This window comes from Oncorhynchus kisutch, linkage group LG5, assembly GCF_002021735.2.
Source record: "Oncorhynchus kisutch isolate 150728-3 linkage group LG5, Okis_V2, whole genome shotgun sequence".
In the NCBI taxonomy this organism is placed as follows: domain Eukaryota; kingdom Metazoa; phylum Chordata; class Actinopteri; order Salmoniformes; family Salmonidae; genus Oncorhynchus; species Oncorhynchus kisutch.
The window spans coordinates 19270804-19297178 of NC_034178.2; the positions used below are offsets into that span (position 1 = coordinate 19270804).

The 26375-nt window shown below is 42.0% G+C and overlaps 2 protein-coding genes and 1 long non-coding RNA gene across 5 annotated transcripts; 2 read left to right on the forward strand and 1 right to left on the reverse strand.

The window, feature by feature from the left end:
• Positions 1 to 300: 300 nt before the first annotated feature.
• LOC109875769 (zinc finger protein 501-like) lies at positions 301 to 8172 on the reverse strand. The gene is made up of 2 exons (XM_031824631.1): positions 7583 to 8172; positions 301 to 2169 (listed from the first exon to the last, which is right to left on the reverse strand). The coding sequence occupies exons 1-2, from the start codon at positions 7911 to 7913 to the stop codon at positions 1097 to 1099; spliced, it is 1404 nt and encodes a 467-aa protein (XP_031680491.1). The 5' UTR covers positions 7914 to 8172; the 3' UTR covers positions 301 to 1096.
• A 716-nt stretch (positions 8173 to 8888) lies between these two features.
• LOC116374175 (conglutin alpha 2-like) lies at positions 8889 to 15611 on the forward strand. 3 transcript variants are annotated; one of them, XM_031824645.1, is made up of 3 exons: positions 8889 to 9032; positions 9264 to 9388; positions 10992 to 14644. In XM_031824645.1, exon 3 carries the CDS (start codon positions 11685 to 11687, stop codon positions 12408 to 12410), a length of 726 nt encoding a protein of 241 aa, XP_031680505.1. In that variant the 5' UTR covers positions 8889 to 9032; positions 9264 to 9388; positions 10992 to 11684; the 3' UTR covers positions 12411 to 14644. The 3 variants fall into 3 exon arrangements, 2 of the variants coding, with proteins under 2 accessions (XP_031680505.1, XP_031680504.1); XR_004209960.1 differs by lacking the exon at positions 10992 to 14644 and adding an exon at positions 15238 to 15611 and having other exon boundaries at positions 8890 to 9036; XM_031824644.1 differs by having other exon boundaries at positions 8890 to 9036.
• Positions 15612 to 16359: 748 nt separating this feature from the next.
• LOC116374179 (uncharacterized) lies at positions 16360 to 26156 on the forward strand. Its single transcript, XR_004209967.1, has 2 exons — positions 16360 to 16554; positions 24224 to 26156. It is a non-coding gene; the product is annotated as an uncharacterized LOC116374179 (long non-coding RNA).
• The last annotated feature ends 219 nt before the right edge of the window (positions 26157 to 26375 follow it).

Sequence of the window (26375 nt, forward strand, 5' to 3'; positions counted from 1 at the left end):
CAAGACAACTGGAGCACAGGGCCAGACACTCTTAAATAGAACCTGAAACACCACGAGATGGACAAGCCATTACAGGTGTAACACATACTGACTAACGAGGTGACACCAATCAGTGCGCCCTACGTGCTAACGAGCTATACGTGCTAAAGTCCAACCTCAAAACATAAATGGAAAAACGAAAGACCGTAACACCTTAAGAGAATGCGCACCACCAACAGAAAACAACTTCCATTTCACATTATAATCAACTACAATATTAACATGGTGTGTACTGGCTGTCAACAATTAAAAACAAGAAAAAATAACGTATTTTTTATTTGAATCAGTTCTCTACATGTCGTCTTCCTAAAACTCACTAGCTTCTAGAACTCTCGTCCCCTTGGAACGAGCCCAAACACAACTAATCTCCAATACGGAAAAACATGCAGTCAAAATAAATTGTAATCCATGGCAACGCATTGGCTAAACACAAAACACAAATCTTTTTGACTGCCCAACCTTGAGACAATCAGGAACCAAGTGGTCCTCACCACAGACACAAGCACCAAAAACCCTGTTGTTTTGACAAGTAGCAATAAATCACTGATATCGATTAGGGGGGAAATCAGGTTGTGCGTGCTGTTGAAACTAACACAACTAAAAAACACATGGAAATGGGAGATATATTTTACCTCACTGGTTAGAGGACAACCTGCAGATGACGGTCAGCTACATTTTGGAGTGATGAATTTAAATTTAGGGGTCTCAAAACAAAGGAACACAACACTTATTTGTCATCAATTGTGCCGAGAGAGGAGGGAGATGAGGTTGCACGTCCTGTTAAAACTAACAGCTCAAAAACCACACGGAATCTGGGAATAATGTGAACATCCCTGGTTAGAGGAAAACTCTTTTTTTGTTAGTCACTTTTTGTTAAATAACATAAATAGTACTCTTCCATTTCAGAGCCTGGATTTCCCCCTGAGGCTAATATATATCATGCTGAAATCCATAGAACAGGGTGACGTTTAGGCTTCTACATTGTGACATTAATTAATTGATATCATGAAACAACTCCTTCATGTATACATTTTCTGATATTTGATCGTTTATCATATTATCTCTGATCACAGCTATGAAGTTTCTCTCCTTTTTGTATTCTCTGGTGTAAAGTCAGAGAGCCAGATGTCGTAAAACTCTTCCCACATTGGTCACAGCTATAAGATTTCTCACCTGTGTGTGTTCTCTGGTGTAATGTCAGATAGTCAGATCGAACAAAACTCTTCCCACACTTACCACAGCTATAAGGTTTTTCTCCTGTGTGTGTTCTCTGGTGTATTGTCAGATGGCCAGATCGAACAAAACTCTTCCCACATTGACCACAGCTATAAGGTTTTTCTCCTGTGTGTGTTCTCTGGTGTTGAGTAAGAATGCTAGATGTAATAAAACTCTTCCCACATTGACCACAGCTATAAGGTTTCTCTCCTGTGTGTGTTCTCTGGTGTCGAGTCAGAATGCTAGATGTAATAAAACTCTTCCCACATTGACCACAGCTATACGGTTTCTCTCCTGTGTGTGTTCTCTGGTGCACTGTCAGATCTCTAGATTGACAAAAACTCTTCCCACATTGACCACAGCTGTAAGATTTCTCTACTGTGTGTATTCTCTGGTGCATTGTCAGATAGCTAGATTGAATAAAACTTTTCCCACATTGATCACAGCTATAAGACTTCTCTCCTGTGTGTATTCTCTGGTGTAAAGTAAGAGAGCCAGATGTAGTAAAACTCTTCCCACATTGATCACAGCTATAAGGTTTCTCTCCTGTGTGTATTCTCTGGTGCGATATCAGGCTGTTTGACTGAGTAAACCTCTTCCCACATTGACCACAGCTATAAGGTTTCTCTCCTGTGTGTATTCTCTGGTGCACTGTCAGAGAGCCAGATGTAGTAAAACTCTTCCCACATTGATCACAGCAATAAGGTTTCTCTCCTGTGTGGATTCTCTGATGAATTTTAATGCCTGATGAGGTGAAGCTCTTCCCACAATCAGGGCAGCAGTGAGTTCTCTTCCATGTGGATCTCCGCAGATGTTTCTTGAGGTGTTCTGATGTGGAGAGACTCTTCTCTGCCTCTTCAGCATCATGAGGTTGTTGAGGCACCCCAGAGGCTCCACGATAGTCACGTCTCTCTCCTGTGTGAACAACAAAGTCAGACAAATGGTTAAAGGCCCACAACAGCAGAAATCCACTGTAAAAGGTGATGCCAACAGCGAAGCCATGATGTTGTACAACAATTCAAGTCTGTAATGAATGTTACAATTGTCTTAAAATGAGCCAGAAGAGTCATATTTTAGTAGTTACATCGATGATTGTAGGCAAGAAATAAGTTATTCATTTTGTTGAAACTCTAAGCACTGTGCCAGATTACTTTTGGTCTCCAATATAAGCCCCTTTCTGTGTTTCCTAAAATTGCAGCATGAAGGCGATGCACATGCAATTTGTTTGCAGTTATGGATGTGGTGTATCTGGTTGTAGAAATTCCTCTCTGCTAATGAGGAGACCACTAGTTATGGATGTAGTATATCTGGTAATGAGGAAACCACTAGTTATGGATGTGGTATATCTGGTAATGAGGAAACCAATAGTTATGGATGTAGTATATCTGCTAATGAGGAAACCACTAGTTATGGATGTAGTATATCTGGTAATGAGGAAACCACTAGTTATGGATTTAGTATATCTGGTAATGAGGAAACCACTAGTTATGGATGTAGTATATCTGGTAATGAGGAAACCACTAGTTATGGATTTAGTATATCTGGTAATGAGGAAACCACTAGTTATGGATGTAGTATATCTGGTAATGAGGAAACCACTAGTTATGGATGTAGTATACAGTGGGGCAAAAAGTATTTAGTCAGCCACCAATTGTGCAAGTTCTCCCACTTAAAAAGATGAGAGAGGCCTGTAATTTTCATCATAGGTACACTTCAACTATGACAGTCAAAATGAGAAGGAAAAAAAAAATCAAGAAAATCACATTGTAGGATTTTTAATGATTTTATTTGCAAATTATGGTGGAAAATAAGTATTTGGTCAATAACAAAAGTTTATCTCAATACTTTGTTATATACCCTTTGTTGGCAATGACAGAGGTCAAATGTTTTCTGTAAGTCTTCACAAGGTTTTCACACACTGTTGCTGGTATTTTGGCCCATTCCTCCATGCAGATCTCCTCTAGAGCAGTGATGTTTTGGGGCTGTTGCTGGGCAACACGGACTTTCAACTCCCTACAAAGATTTTCTATGAGGTTGAGATCTGGAGACTGGCTAGGCCACTCCAGGACCTTGAAATGCTTCTTACGAAGCCACTCCTTCGTTGCCCGGGTGGTGTGTTTGGGATCATTGTCGTGCTGAAAGACCCAGCCACGTTTCATCTTCAATGCCCTTGCTGATGGAAGTTCTTACCAAAAAGTTATATTTTGGTTTCATCTGACCATATGACATTCTCCCAATCTTCTTCTGGATCATCCAAATGCTCTCTAGCAAACTTCAGACGGGCCTGGACATGTACTGGCTTAAGCAGGGGGACACGTCTGGCACTGCAGGATTTGAGTCCCTGGCGGCGTAGTGTGTTACTGATGGTAGGCTTTGTTACTTTGGTCCCAGCTCTCTGCAGGTCATTCACTAGGTCCCCCCGTGTGGTTCTGGGATTTTTGCTCATCGTTCTTGTGATCATTTTGACCCCACGGGTGAGATCTTGCGTGGAGCCCCAGATCAAGGGAGAATATCAGTGGTCTTGTATGTCTTCCTAATAATTGCTCCCACAGTTGATTTCTTCAACCCAAGCTGCTTACCTATTGCAGATTCAGTCTTCCCAGCCTGGTGCAGGTCTACAATTTTGTTTCTGGTGTCCTATGACAGCTCTTTGGTCTTGGCCATAGTGGAGTTTGGAGTGTGACTGTTTGAGGTTGTGGACAGGTGTCTTTTATACTGATAACAAGTTCAAACGGGTGCCATTAATACAGGTAACGAGTGGAGGACAGAGGAGCCTCTTAAAGAAGAAGTTACAGGTCTGTGAGAGCCAGAAATCTTGCTTGTTTGTAGGTGACCAAATACTTATTTTCCACCATAATTTGCAAATAAATTCATAAAAAATCCTACAATGTGATTTTCTGGATTTTTTCCCCTCATTTTGTCTGTCTTAGTTGAATTGTACCTATGATGAAAATTACAGGCCTCTCATCTTTTTAAGTGGGAGAACATGCACAATTGGTGGCTGACTAAATACTTTTTTGTCCCACTGTATCTGGTAATGAGGAAACCACTAATTGTGGATGCGGTATATCTGGTAATGAGGAAACAACTAGTTATGGATGTAGTATATCTGGTAATGAGGAAACCCCTAGTTATGGATGTAGTATATCTGGTTAAGAGGAAACCACTAGTTATGGATGTAGTATATCTGCTAATGAGGAGACCACTAGTTATAGATGTAGTAGATCTGGTAATGAGGAAACCACTAGTTATGGATGTAGTATATCTGCTAATGAGGAGACCACTAGTTATAGATGTAGTATATCTGGTAATGAGGAAACCACTAGTTATGGATGTAGTATATCTGGTAATGAGGAAACCACTAGTTATGGATGTGGTATATCTGGTAATGAGGAAACCACTAGTTATGGATGTAGTATATCTGGTAATGAGGAAACTACTAGTTATGGATGTGGTATATCTGGTTGTAGAAACTCCTCCCTGCTAATTAGGAAACCAGACACTTCAGAACAAACTTCCTTTAGATGTTTTGAGGGAAACAATGTTACTATGGTTACTGTTGTTCCATGTTGTGAATGTTATCAAATGTGTTACTATGGTTACTGTTGTTCCATGTTGTGAATGTTATCCAATGTGTTACTATGGGTTATAGCAGTATGGCCTAATAATTTGACACAAATTAACTTATGAATATTTTTGGTTGATACTTCAAGGAGTCTTACAGTTCTAAATCATAAAGCCTAATTATCCTTGGTATAACCTTAAAACAGTACTATACTGGGGAAGCCCTTCATGATGGAGGGTGTTTCTACAATACTATACCGGGGAAGCCCTTCATGTTGGAGGGTGTTTCTACAGTACTATACTGGGGAAGCCCTTCATGTTAGAGGGTGTTTCTACAGTACAATACCGGGGAAGCCCTTCATGATGGAGGGTGTTTCTACAGTACTATACTAGGGAAGCCCTTCATGATGGAGGGTGTTTCTACAGTACTATACTGGGGAAGCCCTTCATGTTATTTAAACCTTCTTAAAACAATTCCATATAGCTTAGAAAAACCTCCCCCCCAGACAAGGCTTAGACTCTGAGACTAGTTATTGTACATTACTCTGGGACTAGTTATCCTGGGATCGTACATTACTCTGCGACTAGTTATCCTGGGATCGTACATTACTCTGCGACTAGTTATCCTGGGATCGTACATCTTATATTACTCAGACTAGTTATCCTGGGGAATAGTTTTAATACATTTGCAAAAACATCTAAACCTGTTTTTGCTTTGGCATTACGGGGTATTGTGATGTCATTATGGGGTATTGTGTGTAGATTGATGAGGATTTAAAAAATAATAATCAATTTTAGAATAAAGGGATGCACCGATATTACATTTTTGGCCAATAGTTTCCTTGTCCCAAAAAACAATACCGATAACCGCTATAAAAAAGCAGCCATTTAAGCATTCTAGTACAGTTAAAAAGTTAAACACACACACGAAAGCAGCGGTCTAAGTCACTGCATCTCAGTGCAAGAGGCGTCACTACAGTCCCTGGTTCCAATCCAGGCTGTATCACATCCGGCCGTGATTGGGAGACCCACAGTATGTCTGTTATTGGTGTAGAGGGTACGACAAAGGAGAGGGAACCCACAGTAGTTGTCTGTTATTGGTGTAGAGGGGATGACAAAGGAGAGGGAACCCACAGTAGTTGTCTGTTATTGGTGTAGAGAGGACGACAAAGGAGAGGGATCCCACATGTGGATAGGAAGATACAAGTTATCATTGTTACTAGAAAATATTCATTTAAAATCCAGGAACTTTACAACTTTAGCTCTCTAGGTCAAGCCAGTAGGTTACAGTAGGTTGTAATTCTCTAGGTCATGCCAGTCGGTTAAAGTAGGTTGCAACTCTCTAGGTCATGCCAGTAGGTTACAGTAGGTTGTAACTCTCTAGGTCATGCCAGTAGGTTACAGTAGGGTGTAACTCTCTAGGCCATGCCAGTAGGTTACAGTAGGTTGTAACTCTCTAGGTCATGCCAGTCGGTTACAGTAGGTTGTATCTCTCTAGGTCATGCCAGTAGGATACAGTAGGTTGTAACTCTCTAGGTCATGCCAGTAGGTTACAGTAGGGTGTAACTCTCTAGGCCATGCCAGTAGGTTACAGTAGGTTGTATCTCTCTAGGTCATGCCAGTAGGATACAGTAGGTTGTATCTCTCTAGGTCATGCCAGTAGGATACAGTAGGTTGTATCTCTCTAGGTCATGCCAGTAGGATACAGTAGGTTGTATCTCTCTAGGTCATGCCAGTAGGATACAGTAGTTTGTATCTCTCTAGGTCATGCCAGTAGGATACAGTAGTTTGTAACTCTCTAGGCCATGCCAGTCGGTTACAGTAGGTTGTATCTCTCTAGGTCATGCCAGTAGGATACAGTAGGTTGTATCTCTCTAGGTCATGCCAGTAGGATACAGTAGTTTGTATCTCTCTAGGTCATGCCAGTAGGATACAGTAGTTTGTAACTCTCTAGGCCATGCCAGTCGGCTACAGTAGGTTGTATCTCTCTAGGTCATGCCAGTAGGATACAGTAGGTTGTATCTCTCTCGGTAATGCCAGTAGGCTACAGTTGGTTGTATCCAAGTGGAAACAATTATCAACCCAATGTGGAAAGTGTCAAATTTGGTCAACAACAAAATGAATGGCTTATTTGCCATGTGAAGTTTACTTGATCTAACAGAAATTTCGTAATGCTTAAGTTGTTATGTGGACACGTGATATACCGACAACTTCGATAAAACACTAAGAGTTGTCTCCAGATCACTATGCAAATTCACACTAGTAGCTTAGCATCCCTCTTCATTGAATACAGGCGGTTGACGACAACAACCCTCATAGAATATAAACAATAGTTTACAATAATAAGATGAATCCATCAATCCAAAGAAAGGATAGACAGGAGACAACCCGCAGTGCCGCTTTGTGGACAACGACTCCCCTTGTTAGGGCGGAGAGACATCTTGTCAGTATATCCATAATCTTTGGTGTAGCCAACCCAACTCTCAAATGGCACTATTGGGGGGCACGGTGTGTAGTAAATCATCACTACACGAAAATCACTACACGCCGTGCCCCCCAGTCTGCGGTCAGCAGATATATATTTGAGAAGGGTCTATGTTAAGTCACTTTTTGGAAACGGAACGGAGAAAACAAGGGGTAGCTTGTTCTCTATGTCGTCTGATTCTAGACCTATTAGTCATCATCCTGGGCCCTCCGTTGAAGAGGTATTGACGAGCCAACTCCGAATATCCAAAGTTAAAAACACATGTAAGGCGGTACTTACTGGTGTTAATCAGATCTCCTATCTCCACCTCTTCATCTTTCAATGTGACAGTAATCTCCCCTTCCTTCTTCACTCCAAAAGCTACATCCTCCCCTTTCTCTTCCTCCTCTTCTTTCACAGTAACATACTCCTCCTCTTTCACCCTGAACGCGTCTTCCTCTTCTTTCACTGAAACGTCTTTCTCTTCTTCTTTCACTGTAACACCCTCTACTTCTTGTTTTACTGTAACATCCTCCTCCTCTTTCACGACAATGTTCAGCCCCAGAGTTTCTTTCTCCGTCCAGCAGACCTCCTCTTCTTCAACAGGATGAGAGTCGTTTAGGGAACTCATGGTCGGGGATGTTAGCTAGCTATCATTAGCGACTAGGCTAGTGCTAACTTAACCAGCCAGCTACTATAGCTGACTAATACAAAATAACGCAATATTAAATTAAATAGGTTAACAAGTAGATACGACAGAAGAGTGTGTAAAACACAGTAGGTAATATACACCGAAAGCGTATAAATAGCTTGAATCTTTCGGCTATGTCCTCTAGCAGGCTACGGAGGTGGTTGACCAGATGTTTCTGAAGAACCGTCCACTAGATTATACGTCACGCTGGCAGCGTGGCCTGAAAGACGCACATCGCCATCTGCTGACTGGAGGGGAAACGCAGTTGAGGATCATATTTTATTTTCAGACAAAGATTATTTTAAATGGATTTAATTAAATAATACTATTATATTGAGACATACAAAGACAGGAATGTGCTGATTGATTAGTGAAAATATTTTTTTTTACTACAGCACATTTAAGGCAGTTTCATTAAGTCAAACTAAATCTAAATAAGTAGACAGCTACTGTCGGTCTATGCTGCTGCTACATGGTCTAACAATACATCATGTAGATGTATATAATGAACAGACTAGATCTATACTGCTCCTGCATGGTGTAACAATACATCATGTAGATGTATATAATGAACAGACTAGGTCTATACTGCTCCTACATGGTGTAACAATACATCATGTAGATGTATATAATGAACAGACTAGGTCTATACTGCTCCTAAATTTTTATGTATTATTATGTGTTATTTCTTTCTCTTTTATTGAACCTGGTGGCCAGTTGAGATCAAGTTCTCATTTACAACTGCGACCTGGCCAAGATAAAGCAAAGCAGTGCGACAAAAACAACACGGAGTTACACATGGAATTAACAAACGTACTGTCAATAACACAATAGTTACTCGGCTCATCTCGCTCTAGTGACTCCTTGTGGCGCCTGCAGGCTTGAACTCGGTCGTCAGGTGAACGAACCGTGTTTCCTCCGACATATTGTTGCGGCTTGCTTCCGGGTTAAGCGGGCGGGTGTGAAGAAGCTCGGTTTTTGGTCATGTTTCAGAGGACATATGAGTTGACTTTCGCCTCCCCCAGAGATGAAACAAGATCGAAATTGTGAAGAAAAAACGTGGGTAAGATTATAAAAAATAAATAAAAAAGGATATTAAAAAAAGGTTGCATCCCAACGTGGCAATAAACAGCAGGCAACGCGAACGCGTCACAATGAACTCAAACATTTTACCATTGGAACACTTGATGTAATTAAATCATGCGTTTTACCATTGGGACGCTTGATGTAATTAAATCAAACGTTTTGCCATTGGAACGCTTGATGTAATTAAGCAATTATTATTTTCAGATATAAAGACTACGCTGTATCAACAAAAAACGGATTGCAACTTGCAAAACATCCGGGAAGAACATTACAGACGGAGGCGCAACAACTTCCAACTTTGTTCGACATTTGAAGCTGCACAAAGAACGGTAAGTCGTGGCTAATATAGCCGACAGCTATATGAATAATTGTTTTGCAAGTATAGCATGTAGGCTAACGTAACATTAAATCAATGAGCCTCCACACAGCCAGTCAGTGCGGGAACGTGAACATTGCACTCAAGATTGAGCAACAACTGGCCAGGCAGTTGTAACCACACACTGAGAGGGTGTAGGTGTGTGATAAGGTTGGGCGATTGTCTAAAAGCCTACATTGCCTGATTGCGCCCCATAGCTTGTCTTGACTTGGGACTTGAGAGCTAAGACTTGAGACTTACTTGTGACTTGTAAAACAATGACTTAGTCCCACCTCTGGTATATACTGTATTCTATCCTATTCTACTGTATTTAAAATAAAACCAAATTTTATTTGTCACATAGCAGATGTTAATGCGAGTGTAACGAAATGCTTGTGCTTCTAGTTCCGACAATGCAGTAATAATCAACGAGTAATCTAACCTAACAATTCCACAACTACTACCTTATACACACAAGTGTAAAGGGATAAAGAATATGTACATAAAGATATTAATAAGTGATGGTATGGCAAGATGCAGTAGAATAGATGGTATCGAGTACAGTATATACATATGAGATGAGTAATGTAGGGTATGTAAACATTATATTAAGTGGCATTGTTTAAAGTGGCTAGTTGATACATTTTTTTACATCAATTTCCATTATTAAAGTGGCTGGAGTTGAGTCAGTATGTTTACAGCATCCACTCAATGTTAGTGGTGGCAGTCTGATGGCCTTGAGATAGAAGCTGTTTTTCAGTCTCTCGGTCCCTGCTTTGATGCACCTGTACTGACCTCGCCTTCTGGATGATAGTTGGTGGTTGTTGTCCTTGATGATCTTTATGGCCTTCCTGTGACATCGGGTGGTGTAGGTTTCCTGGAGGGCAGGTAGTTTGCCCCCGGTGATGCGTTGTGCAGACCTCACTACCCTCTGGAGAGCCTTACGGTTGTGGGCGGAGCAGTTGCCGTACCAGCCGGTGATACAGCCCGACAGGATGCTCTCGATTGTGCATCTGTAGAAGTGCCTTTGGTGACAAGACAAATTTATTCAGCCTCCTGAGGTTGAAGAGGCGCTGCTGCGCCTTTTTCACAATGCTGTGTGGGTGGACCAATTCAGTTTGTCCGTGATGTGTACTCCGAGGAACTTAGTATATGCCCCTCTGACATCACTCGTCCAAATATTTATATATTCTTAATTCCATTCCTTTGTGTGTATTGTTAGATATTACTTGTTAGATATTACTGGACTGTTGGAGCTAGAAACACAAGCATTTTGCTACACCCGCAATGACATCTGCTAAACAAGTGTATGTGACAAATAAAATGTGATATGATGTACATAGGTCTGGTGTTGGAGATCATTCTACACTCTGTGGATCTCCTGCATGTAATTTCTGATGTTTAATCAGACTACTTGAATCAGAGTATCTCTTTCCACATTGATCACAGCTATAAGGCTTCTCTCCTGTGTGGCTAAGTTAAAGTTGGGTACTGAGGTACCGTAACCCCTTAGCTGAAAGCTGAAGGCTGTTTTTTTGGGGGTAATGATTCTCAGCCATTTTTGCTTTTCTTTTCAGTTTTTCCTTTTTTAGAAGAGAGCGGAGTGCAAAATTCTTCAAATAGGTCAGTCCCTGGGATCGGTCTGGTGAATACAGTTCGCTTTGCGTGGAAGGACAAGGAGACTGAGCCATTCGGACGTGAAACGTTTGGAAGGACTATCTTGATGTGGCTCCTTAAACTGACAGGGAAGGATGTGTTTTGCCTCCAAGGTTACCTGTTGGAGGGAACTTATGATGTGGCTTTACACTCAGAAGAAAAACATGACGAGATCCTGAAAAAGGTGAGAGAAGTGGGAGGTGCGAGGCCGATGTGCCACTACGAGGTAACCAGCTTGGCAAAAAACAATTTCAGGATTGTAACTATGAACATTTATAACCCATACGTCAAGGACGAGGAAGTGAGTACCTTTCTGGGAAGATACATAGATGACATCTCCTCAGCAAGGGACCTCAAGGACTCCCTGGGTTTTTGGAATGGGAGGAGAGACTTCCAGGCCCTCCTCAGGGAGGACCCAAAGGGACTGGGCGGCTACCTTCATCCTCCAGCTATGTTCTCCCTGGGGGCTGACAGGGAGACATTGTTTTATGTACGTCAGCCCCCGTTCTGTAGGCGTTGTATGGCTTACGGCCACATCCTAGCCTCGTGCAGCACAAGAAAGTGCAGATTTTGTGGATCTGGGGAGCACGAGGCGAAGGACTGTGACGAGCTCAATGTGTGCCACGGGTGTGGCTCATCAGCACACTGATGCGGGGGAAGAAGAGGAAGGGGAGGAGGCCCAGACCAAGAACCGAGCACAGGCCCAGAGGGGATGGCCTCACGGAAGGAGGAGGAGCAAAGAGCGGCGGCAGCAGGAGGAGAGGGGGACAGAGAAGGCACGGGAGCAGCAGAACCGGGAGGAGAGGGGGAAAAGAGGCGGAAGGAAGCAAGGGAGTGGAGGAGCCAGAGTGAGCAGCAAAGGCGGGAGAGGTGGTGGAGAAGGAGTCGTGGCAGGACCAGTGGAGGAGGAGGGAGTGGGGGGACAGCAGAATGTCGAGTCTCCTCGTGGAAGTGATGGGGGAATGGTGGAGGAGCTTGCAGGGGGTGGGGGTGGTGTCTTCCTGTTACCACCATCGCCAAAGAAGAGAGGGAAGAGGAAGGGGCTCTCGACAGACAGCGAGAGGGAAGGGGGCATGGAGGGGGTGGCCAAGCGAGTGATGGGGGTGGGAGAAACTTCTGTTTCCTACTTGGCTTCCCCAGCTCCTCAACTCCTGGAGGAGCTTGATACACCAAGCTCAGCTCAGGGCTGGTCAACTGAGGGGGGGTCGCAGTTCCTGTTTGGGGACACGGGCTCCACTACTCTCTACCCAAACAGATACGGGGCTGGGGAAGTGGAGGAGTTTGGTGGTCAACACAGGATGCAGGGCACTCAGGAGCCAAACACCTGTATCCTGGGTTGATGAGATGGAGGAAGACGGGGGGACGTCGGGAGGAGAGACAGCATCCCTGCAGGTGGAGATGGAGCAGGGGAGCATCGAGTGAGGCTCCTGTTTGTTATTTTGTTTGGGGGGTGCGGGGTTAGTAGTTGGATGATGGTTGTTTTTGATTTTTTTTTTTATGGAGCCTACTATAACTTTTGGTAGTTTAAATGTAAGCGTTTAAGGGATTTTGTTAAGAGGAAGGCGGTTTTTAGTTATTTAGAGGGTGTGGGTTTTGACTTTTTTTAAAGGGGGTTCACCTGGGATGTTAATAGATTTAGGAGGGAGTGGGACAAGGGGGATTCGGTTTGGGGTATAGGGGGGTTGCACTCATCAGGGGTAGGGATTTTGTGTGGGCACAGGGAGGTAAAGGTTGAGGGTTAATTTGTGGTTTTGCAGGGGAGGGTTTTGGTTGTGGATGTCACCTTAAGGGATTGCAGATATAGATTAGTGGGAGTGTACGGGCCACAGGTGGCGGCAGACAGGAAGGAGGTGGAGATGGCGCCCCTGTGCTCCACAAATAGGCAAGTGGTGATAGGGGGTGATTTTAATATAGATTTAGGGGTAGGGGGGATAGTGCTTGCCATGGTCTGGTTGGAGAACTGCACACTACTCCGACAATGGCTGGTTCCACTTGGTGCAACTCCCGGGGGGTTGCGTGGAGGCTTGACTATATTTTTCTGTCTAGGTCCTTGGGTCAGTTGTCTAGGCAGCTGTTGCCTGTTTTCTTTTCGGATCACGACGGGGTGCTCCTGCAGGTGAGGTCACCAGTCTGCCTCTTTGGTAGGGGGTACTGGAAATTAGATCGGGATGTGCTGGATTTCATTGAAGCCTTTACTGGTTTGTTTCATGGGATTGAAGGCCTCTGGTCCATGTGTGAGGGGGTGTTAGAGTGGTGGGATTTAGTTAAGGTTGTAGTGGGTATCTGGTAGTGGTCTGGGAGGGAGTGCAGGCGCGGGGTCTGGACAACAAGCTCAAGCACCTGAATTGGTTGAGCCTCCATAAGTGCTTGCCGGTACGTTCCATCATGTACAGGCATAGCTTGGCACCATCCCCCACTTGTCCAAGACCATCTTGTGGCGGGGAGGAGACACCTTTTGGGACTGTGCCTTTGCCGGAGTAGTATGGGCTAGGGCACGGCTGTTGTTAGGTGGGTGAAAGGGAATTTTGTTTTGTTTGGGCTACGGTAGAGAGAGGTGTAGGTAGAGTGAGGGGGACGGTCAGGGACAGGTTTCTGCTCTGACTTCTCATAAGCCTCTTTAAATGGGGCTGTGGGAAGCCAGGTAGGACATGGTAAAGACAGGGAGAGATTGGGGGGTGGAGGGGATAGTGAGGAGGTTGGAAGGAAATTTGAGGGGGAAGAGGGAGGAGAGGAAGTCGGGGCAGCATGCTGCCTGGGAGAGGTGGAAGGGAGGTTTAGGGCTGGGGTTAATTTAGATGATTTCAGGGGATAGATTAGGGACGGGGAGATGTAGTTTGTAGGCATGAAGGGGAGGGAAGATGCTCCCCTGAGTTTTTTTGTTATTGGGTTTTTGTTTCGTTTTTAATTTAAAAATGCCTATATTTGATTTTGTTTGGAATATTGATGGTTTGTTTTGTATGAATGGCATTGTAATAACTTATATATAAATACAATTCTTCCACTTTGTCAATAAAGTGCATGGTAAGTTTAGTATTACTTTTCAACCAACCCAGTGCATATGTTGAAAATGAAAAATGTTGAAATCAACAATCCGTCAAAGGATTCAACTACTGAAAACAGAAACAAACATTTGGATCAAACAGATCAATCCCACTGGACATTGGGTTTGATTCAGACCCTGCCAGCATGACCAGAGATGTAACTTATAACCACTGAACCACCCCAGACCTTTCATGCCTGACTAAAAACAACTAAGTATTAGATTTACTGCCATGGTCTAGTATGTCACTGCATCAGACACCATTCACAATTCTGGCTGAAGTACGATTAAAATGACATTATTTCCTAACTGTAAAAACTCCCCACTCCTTAAACAACTAGTCTCCCACTGTTTAACCAGAATAACATGAGTTGTGTCGTTCAAACTGTTAGTCCATAATCATATTCAGCTACTTAGATGTCATGTATTGTCATGTTAAATCATCAAATCAAATTTATTTATATAGCCCTTCGTACATCAGCTGATATCTCAATGTGCTGTACAGAAACCCAGCCTAAAACCCCAAACAGCAAGCAATGCAGGTGTAGAAGCACGGTGGCTAGGAAAAACTCCCTAGAAAGGCCAAAACCTAGGAAGAAACCTAGAGAGGAACCAGGCTATGTGGGGTGGCCAGTCCTCTTCTGGCTGTGCCAGGTGGAGATTATAACAGAACATGGCCAAGATGTTCAAATGTTCATAAATGACCAGCATGGTCGAATAATAAGGCAGAACAGTTGAAACTGGAGCAGCAGCATGGCCAGGTGGACTGGGGACAGCAAGGAGTCATCATGTCAGGTAGTCCTGGGGCATGGTCCTAGGGCTCAGGTCCTCTGAGAGAGAGAAAGAAAGAGAGAATTAGAGAACACACACTTAGATTCACACAGGACACCGAATAGGACAGGAGAAGTACTCCAGATATAACAAACTGACCCCAGCCCCCCGACACAAACTACTGCAGCATAAATACTGGAGGCTGAGACAGGAGGGGTTATGTTCTCTATATTGAAACATCACCAAGTGAAATAAAGTTGATAAGATACTCTTAATAGAAATGGTTGTTAAGAAATCATTAATTATCATGTTGCTCCCTGCTGATGCGCTCCCTGACCTTACGTCTTTCTTTGCAGGAACTAATGGAGATCCATCATAAACCCCAGGAAGAGTAGCTGCTGCCTTGGCAGGAACACAGTCATGTGGTATAGAAAAGTCCAATCTTAGGAGAGTACATGGGAGGCACTATACTGTATATCTGCAGGTGTCGATCTGGTCAAACCACCGATACAGTTGCCCCTCCACGCTCTGGTGGGATGGATCATGTCTACAGAGAAACCTAGATTCAAATACTTAGTTTTGTGTGTATTGGATATAAGTTGTGAAATTGTTAGATATTACTTGTTAGTCGGAGCTAGAAACACAAGCATTTCACTACATCTGCTAAACACGTATGTGACCAATAAAATGTGATTTTGATTTTAAATAAACGTCCTATTTATCAAAGGTGCTATTGGCTGGGGTCAAAATTACTCCAAAGGATTTTAATTTGTTAAAAGTCCATTTTGATACAGAAACCCTAAACCATGATTTAGATTTATTAAGAACAAGTTGATTGACAAAGTCATGAAAAATAGAATAAACCACATTTAGGCGATGATTAAAGATATGCCTCTGGGGTCAAAATGATCCATTTCAGAAGTATGGTTCAATACAAATATTTAGTGGTGTGTAAAGTTTGTTTTAAATTCTCACTCATTAAAAACAAATCAATCAACACATGCTTCTCTTTGAACGACTTAATATAATTTTAAACCTTTATGAAATAAATGAAAAATACACTTTTGGTTCTTCAACTGCGTTGCCCACTCCAGTCAGCAGCTGGCGTTGTGCGTATTTTAGGTTCCGGCGACGCTGCCAGTGTGATGTGTAATTTAGTGAACGGGACGCTCCTTCAACAACAACAGCTAGTCAGACACCTCGGTAGCTTTCTAACAAACATAGCTACAACTTTCACACTCTTTACACTGTTTTGGTGTATATTAGTCGCTGTGTATTAAACACACTTCTGTCATATGTACTTGTTGGCCCATTTAATTATATATTTACGTTGTTTGTCAGCTAGCTGGTTTGCTAAGTTAGTTTAGACCTAGGCTAGTCTCTAATGCTAGCTAGCTAACATCCCCGACCATGAGTTCACTAAGCTACTCTCCTCTTGATAAAGAAGAGGAGGTCTGCTGGACGGAGAAAGAAGCTCTTGTGAAAGAGGAGGATGTTACAATACGAAAAGAAGTAGAGGGTGAGGCTGTTACCGTGAAAGAAGAAGAGAAAGACGCGTTCAGAGTGAAAGAAGAGGAGGGTGTTACAGTAAAAGAGGATGATGTAGTTTTTGGAGGGGGAGATGACTGTCACATCGGAGGAAGAAGAGGAGGTTGGAGATCTGCTTAACACCAGTAAGTACCGTCTCAGCAGTCGTTGAACCAATATGCAGTAAAGGAGTTCTACACTTTAATGTTGTTCTGTAGGAATGGCTGAAGCATCTAAATGTGAATCGATTCTCAATTGCGATACATTTCTAGAAACATAAATCGCTGTACTTTCATATCACATCAAAATAATTTCACACAATACTTCATATCACATCAAAATAAGTAACCAGTCGTGATGCCCCAAACGGTAAACCAAATTAGTTTATCGTAAATTCTCCTTCCAACAGGCTTCTTTTTCTTACTTGGACTTTATATAGAGGTTGGAAACCAACTTTAAGGTGCATTACCACCATCAACTGGACTGGAGTGTGGACCTCAGTTCATCTTTCAATCACCTACGTGGGTATATAACAAGACAGTCATGAAGAGGGTACTACAACAACTTTTTTCCCCTCATTTGACTGAAAAGATTTGGCATGGGTCCCCAGATCCTCAAAAGGTAATACAGCTGCACCACCAAGAGCATCCTGACAGGTTGCATCACCTCCTGGTATGGCAACTGCTCGGCATCTGACCCTAAGGCACTACAGAGGGTAGTGCAACGGCCCAGTACATCACTGTACGGCCCAGTACATCACTGTGGCCAAGCTTCCTGCCATCCAGGACCTATGTAATAGGCATGTCAGAGGAAAGCCCACAAAATTGTCAGAGACTCCAGTCACCCAAGTTTTAAACAGTTTTCTCTGCTACCGCACGGCAAGCGGTACCGGAGCGCCAAGTCTAGAACCAAAAGACTCAACAGCTTCTACCCCCCCAGCCATACAATTCATAAAATCGCCACGAGACAATTTACATTGACCCCCCTGTTAAGGGATTTTTTATCAATAATGACTAATTATGTATACATTTCAATCAGGACTGACTAATCAGAATACTATTATGTTACTGTATATGTACTAATCAGAATACTATTATGTTACTGTATATGTATGAATTTTATTTCTTAATCCTAGTACTGAATATAATGTGTGTAAATATAATCAAGAATTAGAACAATGACTGTCTGTTCCTTGGTAGAAATGAATGAACTATATCTTCAGACTGGCTAGAATGCTTATCTACACAAGAAGAACTTGGCTCGACCATAAATTATATTAAATTGGTAGGGAGACGATGTGGGAAGGCTTGAGATACTGCCTTTGTACCAGGGTGGGAGAAGAGACGGGTTGGTACTGGAACTAATGACGTCATTTTCAGTTTATAACCTGTGGTAAACTGTATCGTGTTCAGTACTCTCGTGAATAAACTGCTGTTTGACTTTAAGACTGGGCTCTGTCCATTAATATAAAATAAGGGTCTTACAAATCCTTATGAATTGACAGTGTTTAATTTTAATATCCCACACCCCCCTCCCTTTTGTGTACTGCTGCTACTCGCTGGTTGTTCGTTAACTATGCATAGTCACTACGCCCCCACCTTCATGTACAGATTACCTCAACTAGCCTGTACCCCCGCACACTGACTCGGTTCTTGTGCCCCCTTTATATAGCCTCCACACTGACTCGGTACCGGTGCCCCCTGTATATAGCTACGTTATTGTTATTCTCATTGTTTACTTTTTATTATTACTTTTTATTTGAGTCTACTTGGTAAAGATTTTCTTCTTCTTGAACTGCACTGTTGCTTAAGGGCTTGTAAGTAAAGCATTTCACGTTAAAGTCTAAGTTGGTGTCTTGACGGATTTGTAAAAAAACACGGTTTATCTTAAAACACTATATATGTATATCTATCTATTTTTTTATTTTTTTTTAAAAATGTTTCTGACACCCCTCCCCAGAGGTGTCTCATTATTGGGATTCATTGCTGATTCCTACCTGTAGCTCACTATGAGGTGTCTAGTGATACAGGTTAATGGCCCTTTTGGAGATTGGTGGTTGGTAGCGGAGTCGAGGGAACAAGCAGGGTTGGACAAGGCCATGTTATTATCCCACACACAGTCTCTGTGGTTCATATTAACCCCACTCCTGGGAATTAGATTTGACTACATTTCGCCCCCATCTGTTTCCACAGAAGGGTTCTGTCTGTCCCATTCCCAGCTAGGTTATGAGGCGCTTTGTCGCCAGTACCTATGACTGGTTGATAGGGGAAACCCCCATGCTTATTATAGAAAAAGTAATTAGGGGAAAACTATTTAGTAAACTGAAATAAAATAACAAACCTGTTTGAAAAATGAAAACTATTCCAAAACTAGTAAGACGTGTTTGTTGTTGTAAATGTTATCTTTTTAAGTCTTTTTTTGTATATGTTGGAATATATTTCAATCTCTTTTTCATTTTTAAATTAAATATACCTTCCGGCAAACCGCCTCACCCAGTGTGATACGGATCTGCTATTTTTTTATATCTGCCAGTCTCTACAGCGCGACATCAACCCTGAACATATCGGACTGTTTTTCTCCACTACATCACCGTATTCCTGCCGTAAGCTCTGGATAATCGCAGCTAGCTAGCTGCTACCGAGTGGCCCAGCCCTGACGCTAGCCTTGAGCCAGGCCTATCTTCTGGCCTGCTCAGTGGACCCTATGATCACTCGGCTACACAGCTGATGCCTCCCGGACTCTTCACTAACACGACTAGAAGCCACTACATCACCGGATTCCTGCGGTAAGCTCCGGACCTTTTCACCGAAGTGGCTATAGTGGCTAACGTCCGTGTCCCGAAGCTAGCACCAGTTAGCCTTGAGCCAGGCACATCTCCTGGCTATCCTAATATCGACTACCTAACGGCTTCCTTGGTTCATATATTGCTGTTCGCTGGACCCTATGATCACTTGGCTACATAGCTGATGCCTGTTGGACTGTTCATTAATCACAAATCTCTATTTTGTTTATCTGTCGGCCCCAGCCTTGAACTCAAGCCCTGTGTGTAGTTAACTGACCCTATCTGCCCATTCATTGCCATTTTACCTGTTGTTGTCTTAGCTGATTAAGATGGTGAGGAAATTACTTTTAAAGAACAACCAGGCATCCTCTACTGATGGGATGAGGTCAATATCATTCCAGGATACCCGGGCCAGGTCGGTTAGAAAGGCCTGCTCGCAGAAGTGTTTTAAGGAGCGTTTGACAGTGATGAGGGGTGGTCGTTTGACCACGGACCCATAACGGATGCAGGCAATGTGGCAGTGACCGCTGAGATCCTGATTGAAAACAGCAGTTGCGTATTTGGAGGGCAAGTTGGTCAGGATAATATCTATGAGGGTGCCCATGTTTACGGATCTAGGGTTGTACCTGGTGGGTTCCTTGATTATTTGTGTGAGATTGAGGTCATCTAGCTTAGATTGTAGGATCACCGGGGTGTTAAGCATATCCCAGTTTGGTCACCTAACAGAACAAACTCTGAAGATAGATGGGGGGCAATCAATTCACATATGGTATCCATGGCACAGCTGGGAGCTGAGGGGGGTCTATAACAAGTGGCAACAGTGAGAGACTTACTTCTGGAGATTAGAAGATTAAAATTAGAAGCTTGAATTGTTTGGGCATGGACCTGGAAAGCATGATAGAACTTTGCAGGCCATCTCTGCAGTAGATTGCAACTCCTCCCCCTTTGTCAGTTCTATCTTGATGGATAATGTTGTAGTTGGGGATGGAAATTTCAGAGTTTTTGGTGTCCTTCCAAAGCCAGGATTCAGACATGGCAAGGACATGAAGGTAGGCGGAGTGTGCTAAAGCAGCGAGTAAAACAAACTTAGGGAGGAGGCTTCTGATGTAAACATGCATGAAACCAAGGCTTTTATGGTTACAGAAGTTAACAAGTGAGAGTGCCTGGGGGGACACATGGCCTGGGTTAACCTCTCTTGGGTACGTGAGACGTTAGCGTCCCACCTCTTCAACAGCCAGTGAAACTGCTGGGCGCCAAATTCAAATACAGAAATACTCATTATAAAAATTCAGAAGACATATTTTACATAGGTTTAAAGATGAACTTCTTGTGAAACCAACCACGGTGTCAGATAAAAAAAAAAAGGCTTTACGGCGAAAGCATACCTTACGATTATTTGAGAACATAGCCCAGCAAACAAATCATTACAAACCGTAACCAGCCAAGTAGAAGAGTTACACAAGTCAGAAATAGAGGGAGAATTCATCCCTTACCTTTGATGATATTGAAATGGTTGTACTCAGCAGACATTAATTTACTCAATAAATGTTCCCTTTGTTCGATAAAGTCTCTTTATATCCAAAAACCTCAGTTTGTTCGCGCGTTTTCTAGAGTAATCCACAGGCTCAAATGCGGTCAAAACAGGTAGACAAAAAAAATCCTAATTGTATCCATAAAGTTCATAGAAACATGTCAAACGATGTTTATATTCAATCCTCAGGTTGTTTTTAGGCTAAATAATGGATAATATTTCAACCGGACAATAACGTCGTCAATATGAAAGTTAAACAAGAAAGGCACTCTCTCGGTCGCGCGCATGAAAAAGCTCTGTGACGCTTTAGGTTCCACTCATTCAGACTGCTCTTACTTCCTCATTTTTCAGAATACAAGCCTGAAACCATTTCTAAAGACTGTTGACATCTAGTGGAAGGCATAGAAACTGCAATTTGAGTCATAAGTAAATGGATACTGTAATGGCATTGAATAAAAAACTACAAAACCAACAACAACAAAAACTACTTCCCGAATTGATTTTTCTCAGGCTTTCGCCTGCCAAATCAGTTCTGTTATACTCACAGACACTGTTTTGACAGTTTTGGAACCTTTAGAGTGATTTCTATCCAAATCTACCAGTTATATGCATATCATATCTTCTGGGCCCGAGTAGCAGGCCGCTTAATTTGGGCATGCTCCAATACACACAGTCAGTTAGGAAAGCAAAGGCTAGCTTTTTCAAACAGAAATTTGCATCCTGTAGCTCAAACTCCAAAAAGTTTTTGGGACACTGTAAAGTCTATGGAGAATGAGAGCACCTCCTCCCAGCAGCCCATTGCACTGAGGCTAGGAAACACCGTCACCACCAATAAATCCACGATAATCAAGTATTTCAATAAGCCTTTCTCTACGGCTGGCCATGCTTTCCTCCTGGCTACCCCAACTCTATCCAACTCTATTTGGATAGAAAACACTCTGAAGTTTTTAAAACTGTTTGAATGATGTCTGTGAGTATAACAGAACTTATTTGGCAGGCGAAACCCGGAGGGCAAACCATCCAGGAAAATCTTTTTTTGAGGTCACTCTTTTCAATGGGCTTTCTATGGGGATCTAGATTTCTAAGGCACTTGCTTGCAGTTCCTATCGTTTCCACTGGATGTCGACAGTCTTTAGAAATTGGTTGATGTCTTTCCTTTGAGAAATTAAGACGTAGCCCTGTTCAGAACAAGGGTCGAGTCTAGTGTACTGTTGTGGTTGGGGCGCGTGACCTGAAAGCTCGCTCCACTTTGTTTTTATCCCCTATTGAACGCAGTTTATCCAGTCTTAAATATTATCTATTATTTACGTAAAAAAATACCTAAAGTTGTATTAGGAAAGTTGCTTGAAATGTTTGGACAAAGATTACAGGTAACTTATTAGATATTTTGTAGTCATGTTGCGCGAGTTGGAACCAGTGTTTTTCTGGATCTAGCACACCAAATAAATGGACATTTTGGAGATATAACGAAAGAATTAATTGAACAAAAGGACAATTTGTGATGTTTATGGGACATATTGGAGTGCCAACAGAAGAAGCTCTTCAAAGTTAAGGCATGAATTATATCGTTATTTCTGAGTTTTGTGTTGCTCCTGGCGGGATGAAATATGATTGTCTGTGTTTGTTTGATGGGGTGCTGTCCTCAGATAATCACATGGTTTGCTTTCGCCATAAAGCTTTTTTGAAATCAAACACGTTGGCTGGATTAACAAGAAGTCAAGCTTTAATTTGACATATTGCATGTGTCTTTTCAAGAATGTTAAATATTTACAATTCTGTAGTTTGAATTTGGCGCCCTGCACTTTCACTGGATGTTGGTCAGGTGGGACAGTACTGTAGAGAGGTTAACAAACCTCCAGATGAGCTTCAATGCCATACAACTCTTATTCCGTGGCCTCCAACTGCTCTTAAACGCTAGTAAAACTAAATGCATGCTCTTCAACCAATCGCTGCCCTCACCCGCCCGCCCGACTAGCATCACTACTCTTTACAGGTCTGACTTGGAATATGTGGACAACTACAAATACCTAAGTGTCTGGCTAGACTGTAAACTCTCCTTACAGACTCACATTAAACATCTCCAATCCAAAATTAAATCTAGAATCTGCTTCCTATTTTGCAACAAAGCCTCCTTCACTCACGCTGCCAAACATACCCTTGTAAAACGGACTACCGTGCCGATCCTTGACATCAGCCAACACTCTACTCAGCAAACTGGATGTAGTCTATCACAGTGCCACCCATTTTGTCACCAAAGCCCCATATACCACCCACCACTGCGACCTGTATGCTCTCGTTGGCTGGCCCTCGCTACATATTCGTCGCCAAACCCAATGACTCCAGGTCATCTATAAGTCTTTGCTAGGTAAAGTTCCGCCTTAACTCAGCTCACTGGACACCATAGCAACACCCACCCATAGCATGGCCTGTTTATTGCCTTTCCTCCTTACTCCATTTGCACACACTGTATATAGACTTTCTAATGTGTTATTGCCTGTACGTTTGTTTATCCCACGTGTAACTCTGTTGTTTTTGTCACACTGCTTTGCTTTATCTTGGCCAGGTCGCAGTTGTAAATGAGAACTTGTTCTCAACTGGCCTACCTGGTTAAATAAAGGTGAAGAAAAATGTCATTAAAAATACATTTAAAAAATCATATCTTTATTGACAACACCCAAATGGATACTGTCATTAATGCGGTTCTTCAATAATTACACATAATACTTAATAATGTAGCTGTTTAGTTACAGTCACATGTTCAACTATCATCAGCTGATCCAGGAAATCGTTTTCTGAATGCCAGTCAAATGACAAACATGACAACATAGGTATATTTGTTGTTAGGTGAAGTTATGGGCAATTTGGCAAACAATGTACAACCCCTCATTGTCAGGCTGATGGAAAAGCTAGCCAAAGAGCATTTTACTGTGGTGACACAAACATTATATTAAGCAGGACATTCAAACGAGCCTTACAATTATAATCTAAAGTAGTGTGAAATGCACTCATAAGCAACCTGTAAATTGAGGTTACTCCCCTGAGTTTTCCCCCATTCACATTCACATATATTGTGAAAAACTCAAATCTTTGTTCACCATTTTTGCTCCAGGCAGATAGTACATCCATAACTAGCGGTTTCCTCATCAGCAGGGAGGTGTTTCTGCAATCAAATTGTGTGGGCATCGCCCTCATGCCGCAATTTTATTAAACACAGAAAGGGGCCAATATTGGAGATTAAAGTCGTCTGGCACACTGCTTAGAGTTTCAACAACATGAATAACTTATTTCTAGCCTACAATCATCGATGTTACTACTAATGTGAAAACAAGATAACATTTTACTATTCTTGCTCATTTTAGGTCAATTGTCAAATTATTTTAACATTCATTACAGACATTGATTGTTGTACAACATCATGGCTACCCTGTTGGCATCACATTTTTTAGTGTTTTTTTGTTGTTGTGGGCCTTTAACCACCTGTGTGACTTTGTTGTTCACACAGGAGAGAGACGGGACTATGTTGGGTCCTCTGGGGAGCCTCAACAACCTCATGATGCTGAAGAGGCAGAGAAGAGTCTCTCCAGATCAGAACATCTCAAGAAACACCCACACTTCAAAATGTAGCGATCTGTTTTCTACAAGTTGTGCTCTAACCAGGGATGTACACATTATTCCCATATTCCGTGTGGTTTTTGAGTTAGTTTTAACAGCACGTGCAACCTCATCTCCCTTCTCTCGCACAAATTATTTTGAAATGACATTTCCATGTGTTTTTTGAGTTGTGTTAGTTTTTAAAACAAGCACCTTTTAAAATGCTGTTGTTTTGACAAGTAGCAATAAATCACTGATATCAATTAGGGGGAAATCAGGCTGTACGTGCTGTACAAACTCACTAGATTTGAAAACTCTCGTCCCCTTGGAACGAGCCCAAACAAAACTAATCTCAATACAAAAAAACGTGCAGTCAAAATAAATTGTGACACATGGCAACGCACTGGCTAAACGCAAAACACAAAACTTTTTGACTGCCCACCCTTGATAAAAATCAGCAAGCAAGTTGTCCTTACCACAGACATGTCTGATTTCAAGAGGACTCCTGCAATATCCGTAGTAACTGTACGTGCTGTACAGCCTGATTTCCCCCTAATCGATATCAGTGATTTATTGCTACTTGTCAAAACAACAGCATTTTAAAAGGTGCTTGTTTTAAAAATTACAAGTAATATTATTATTGTGGCAGATGTTTGTGTGTATAGCCCATTTTATGTTTAGTTTTTCAATTGATCTGTTTCTGCATGTTGGTTATTGATTTGGACACATTAAAACTGAAAGTTACTACGGATATTGCAGGAGTCCTCTTGAAATCAGACATGTCTGTGATAAGGACAACTTGCTTGCTGATTTTTATCAAGGGTGGGCAGTCAAAAAGTTTTGTGTTTTGCGTTTAGCCAGTGCGTTGCCATGTGTCACAATTTATTTTGACTGCACGTTTTTTTGTATTGAGATTAGTTTTGTTTGGGCTCGTTCCAAGGGGACGAGAGTTTTCAAATCTAGTGAGTTTTAGGAAGACGAGAGTTCTAGAATGTTGACAGTAGACACTGTGTTTATATTGGTGAAGCATTGTAGTTGATTATAATGTGAAATGGAAATTGTTTTCTGTTGGTGGTGAGCAAACTTGTCCAACAAAAATATAGGATATAATTGTTGTCTTAAGGGGGAAGGTGTTACAGGCTTTGGTTTTGAGGTTGGACTTTAGCACGTATAGCTCATTAGCATGTAGGGAGAACCGATTGGTGTCACCTTGTTAGTCAGTATGTGCTACACCTGTGCTGGCGTGTCCATCTCGTTAGTAGGAAGGTGTTTTTCCTGAGCTGGTCCAGGTTTTATTTAAGAGTGTCTGGCCCAGTGCTCCAGGTGTCTTCATAGATGTGGAGAGTCAACACCTTTAGTTGCTCCATTTTTTGGTTTGCTTCCTGTCTTAGTTTGGTGTGGCTTTTTCTTTTTTTTTGCCTCTTCTTGGGCAGATTTAGTGGGTCTCATGGTGGGTGTCTTTTAGGTCCCAGTTGTTGTTACTAGAAAACTTTCAGTGGACACCCTCAGTGTCTTTCAGAGCCACTCCTAAAACCTGTTTAGTTTTGGTTGTTGTTAGTTCCCTCTTCTGTTTGAGGGACATTTTTGGTTTTCTTGCTGGAGAAAGTAACATCAAACAATGAAGACAAGATATTTTGGGTTGGATATTGCAGTGAATTGTTAATATTTTAAATCGATGACATTTACTTAGAATGCTCATTAGTCTTCCAGTTTAGTTTCAGTTATTCTGTTTCTCTTATGTTTGTATTAAATATGTTTATTTTCATTGTTTTTTTCCTGTGAAGCCATTGTGTTGCATCCATGTCTGAAATGTGCTGCATAAATAAAGCTTGATTTAAACATTATGAACCCAATTACCAACAAAACAACAGACTCTTGCAAAACCAATGAACAAATGTGGAAAAGCAACATATACTGAATTTACACTAAGATGGATGAAGATATCTTCCACTATGGTATGTCATTTTAGTATCACTTTTCAACCAACGCAGTGCATTTGTTGAACTCAACAATACGTCAAAGGATTCAACAACTGAAAACTTGGATAGATCCCACTTTTCCAG

Bases quoted from the DNA above. Each gene is read 5' to 3' on its own strand.
- LOC109875769 (XM_031824631.1), bottom strand. From the start codon at position 7,913: ATGAGTTCCCTAAACGACTCTCATCCTGTTGAAGAAGAGGAGGTCTGC. The intron at 2,170-7,582 runs GTAAGTACCGCC...TTGTTCACACAG, and splicing joins AGGAGATCTGATTAACACCA to GAGAGAGACGTGACTATCGT.
- LOC116374175 (XM_031824645.1), top strand. From the start codon at position 11,685: ATGTGTGCCACGGGTGTGGCTCATCAGCACACTGATGCGGGGGAAGAA.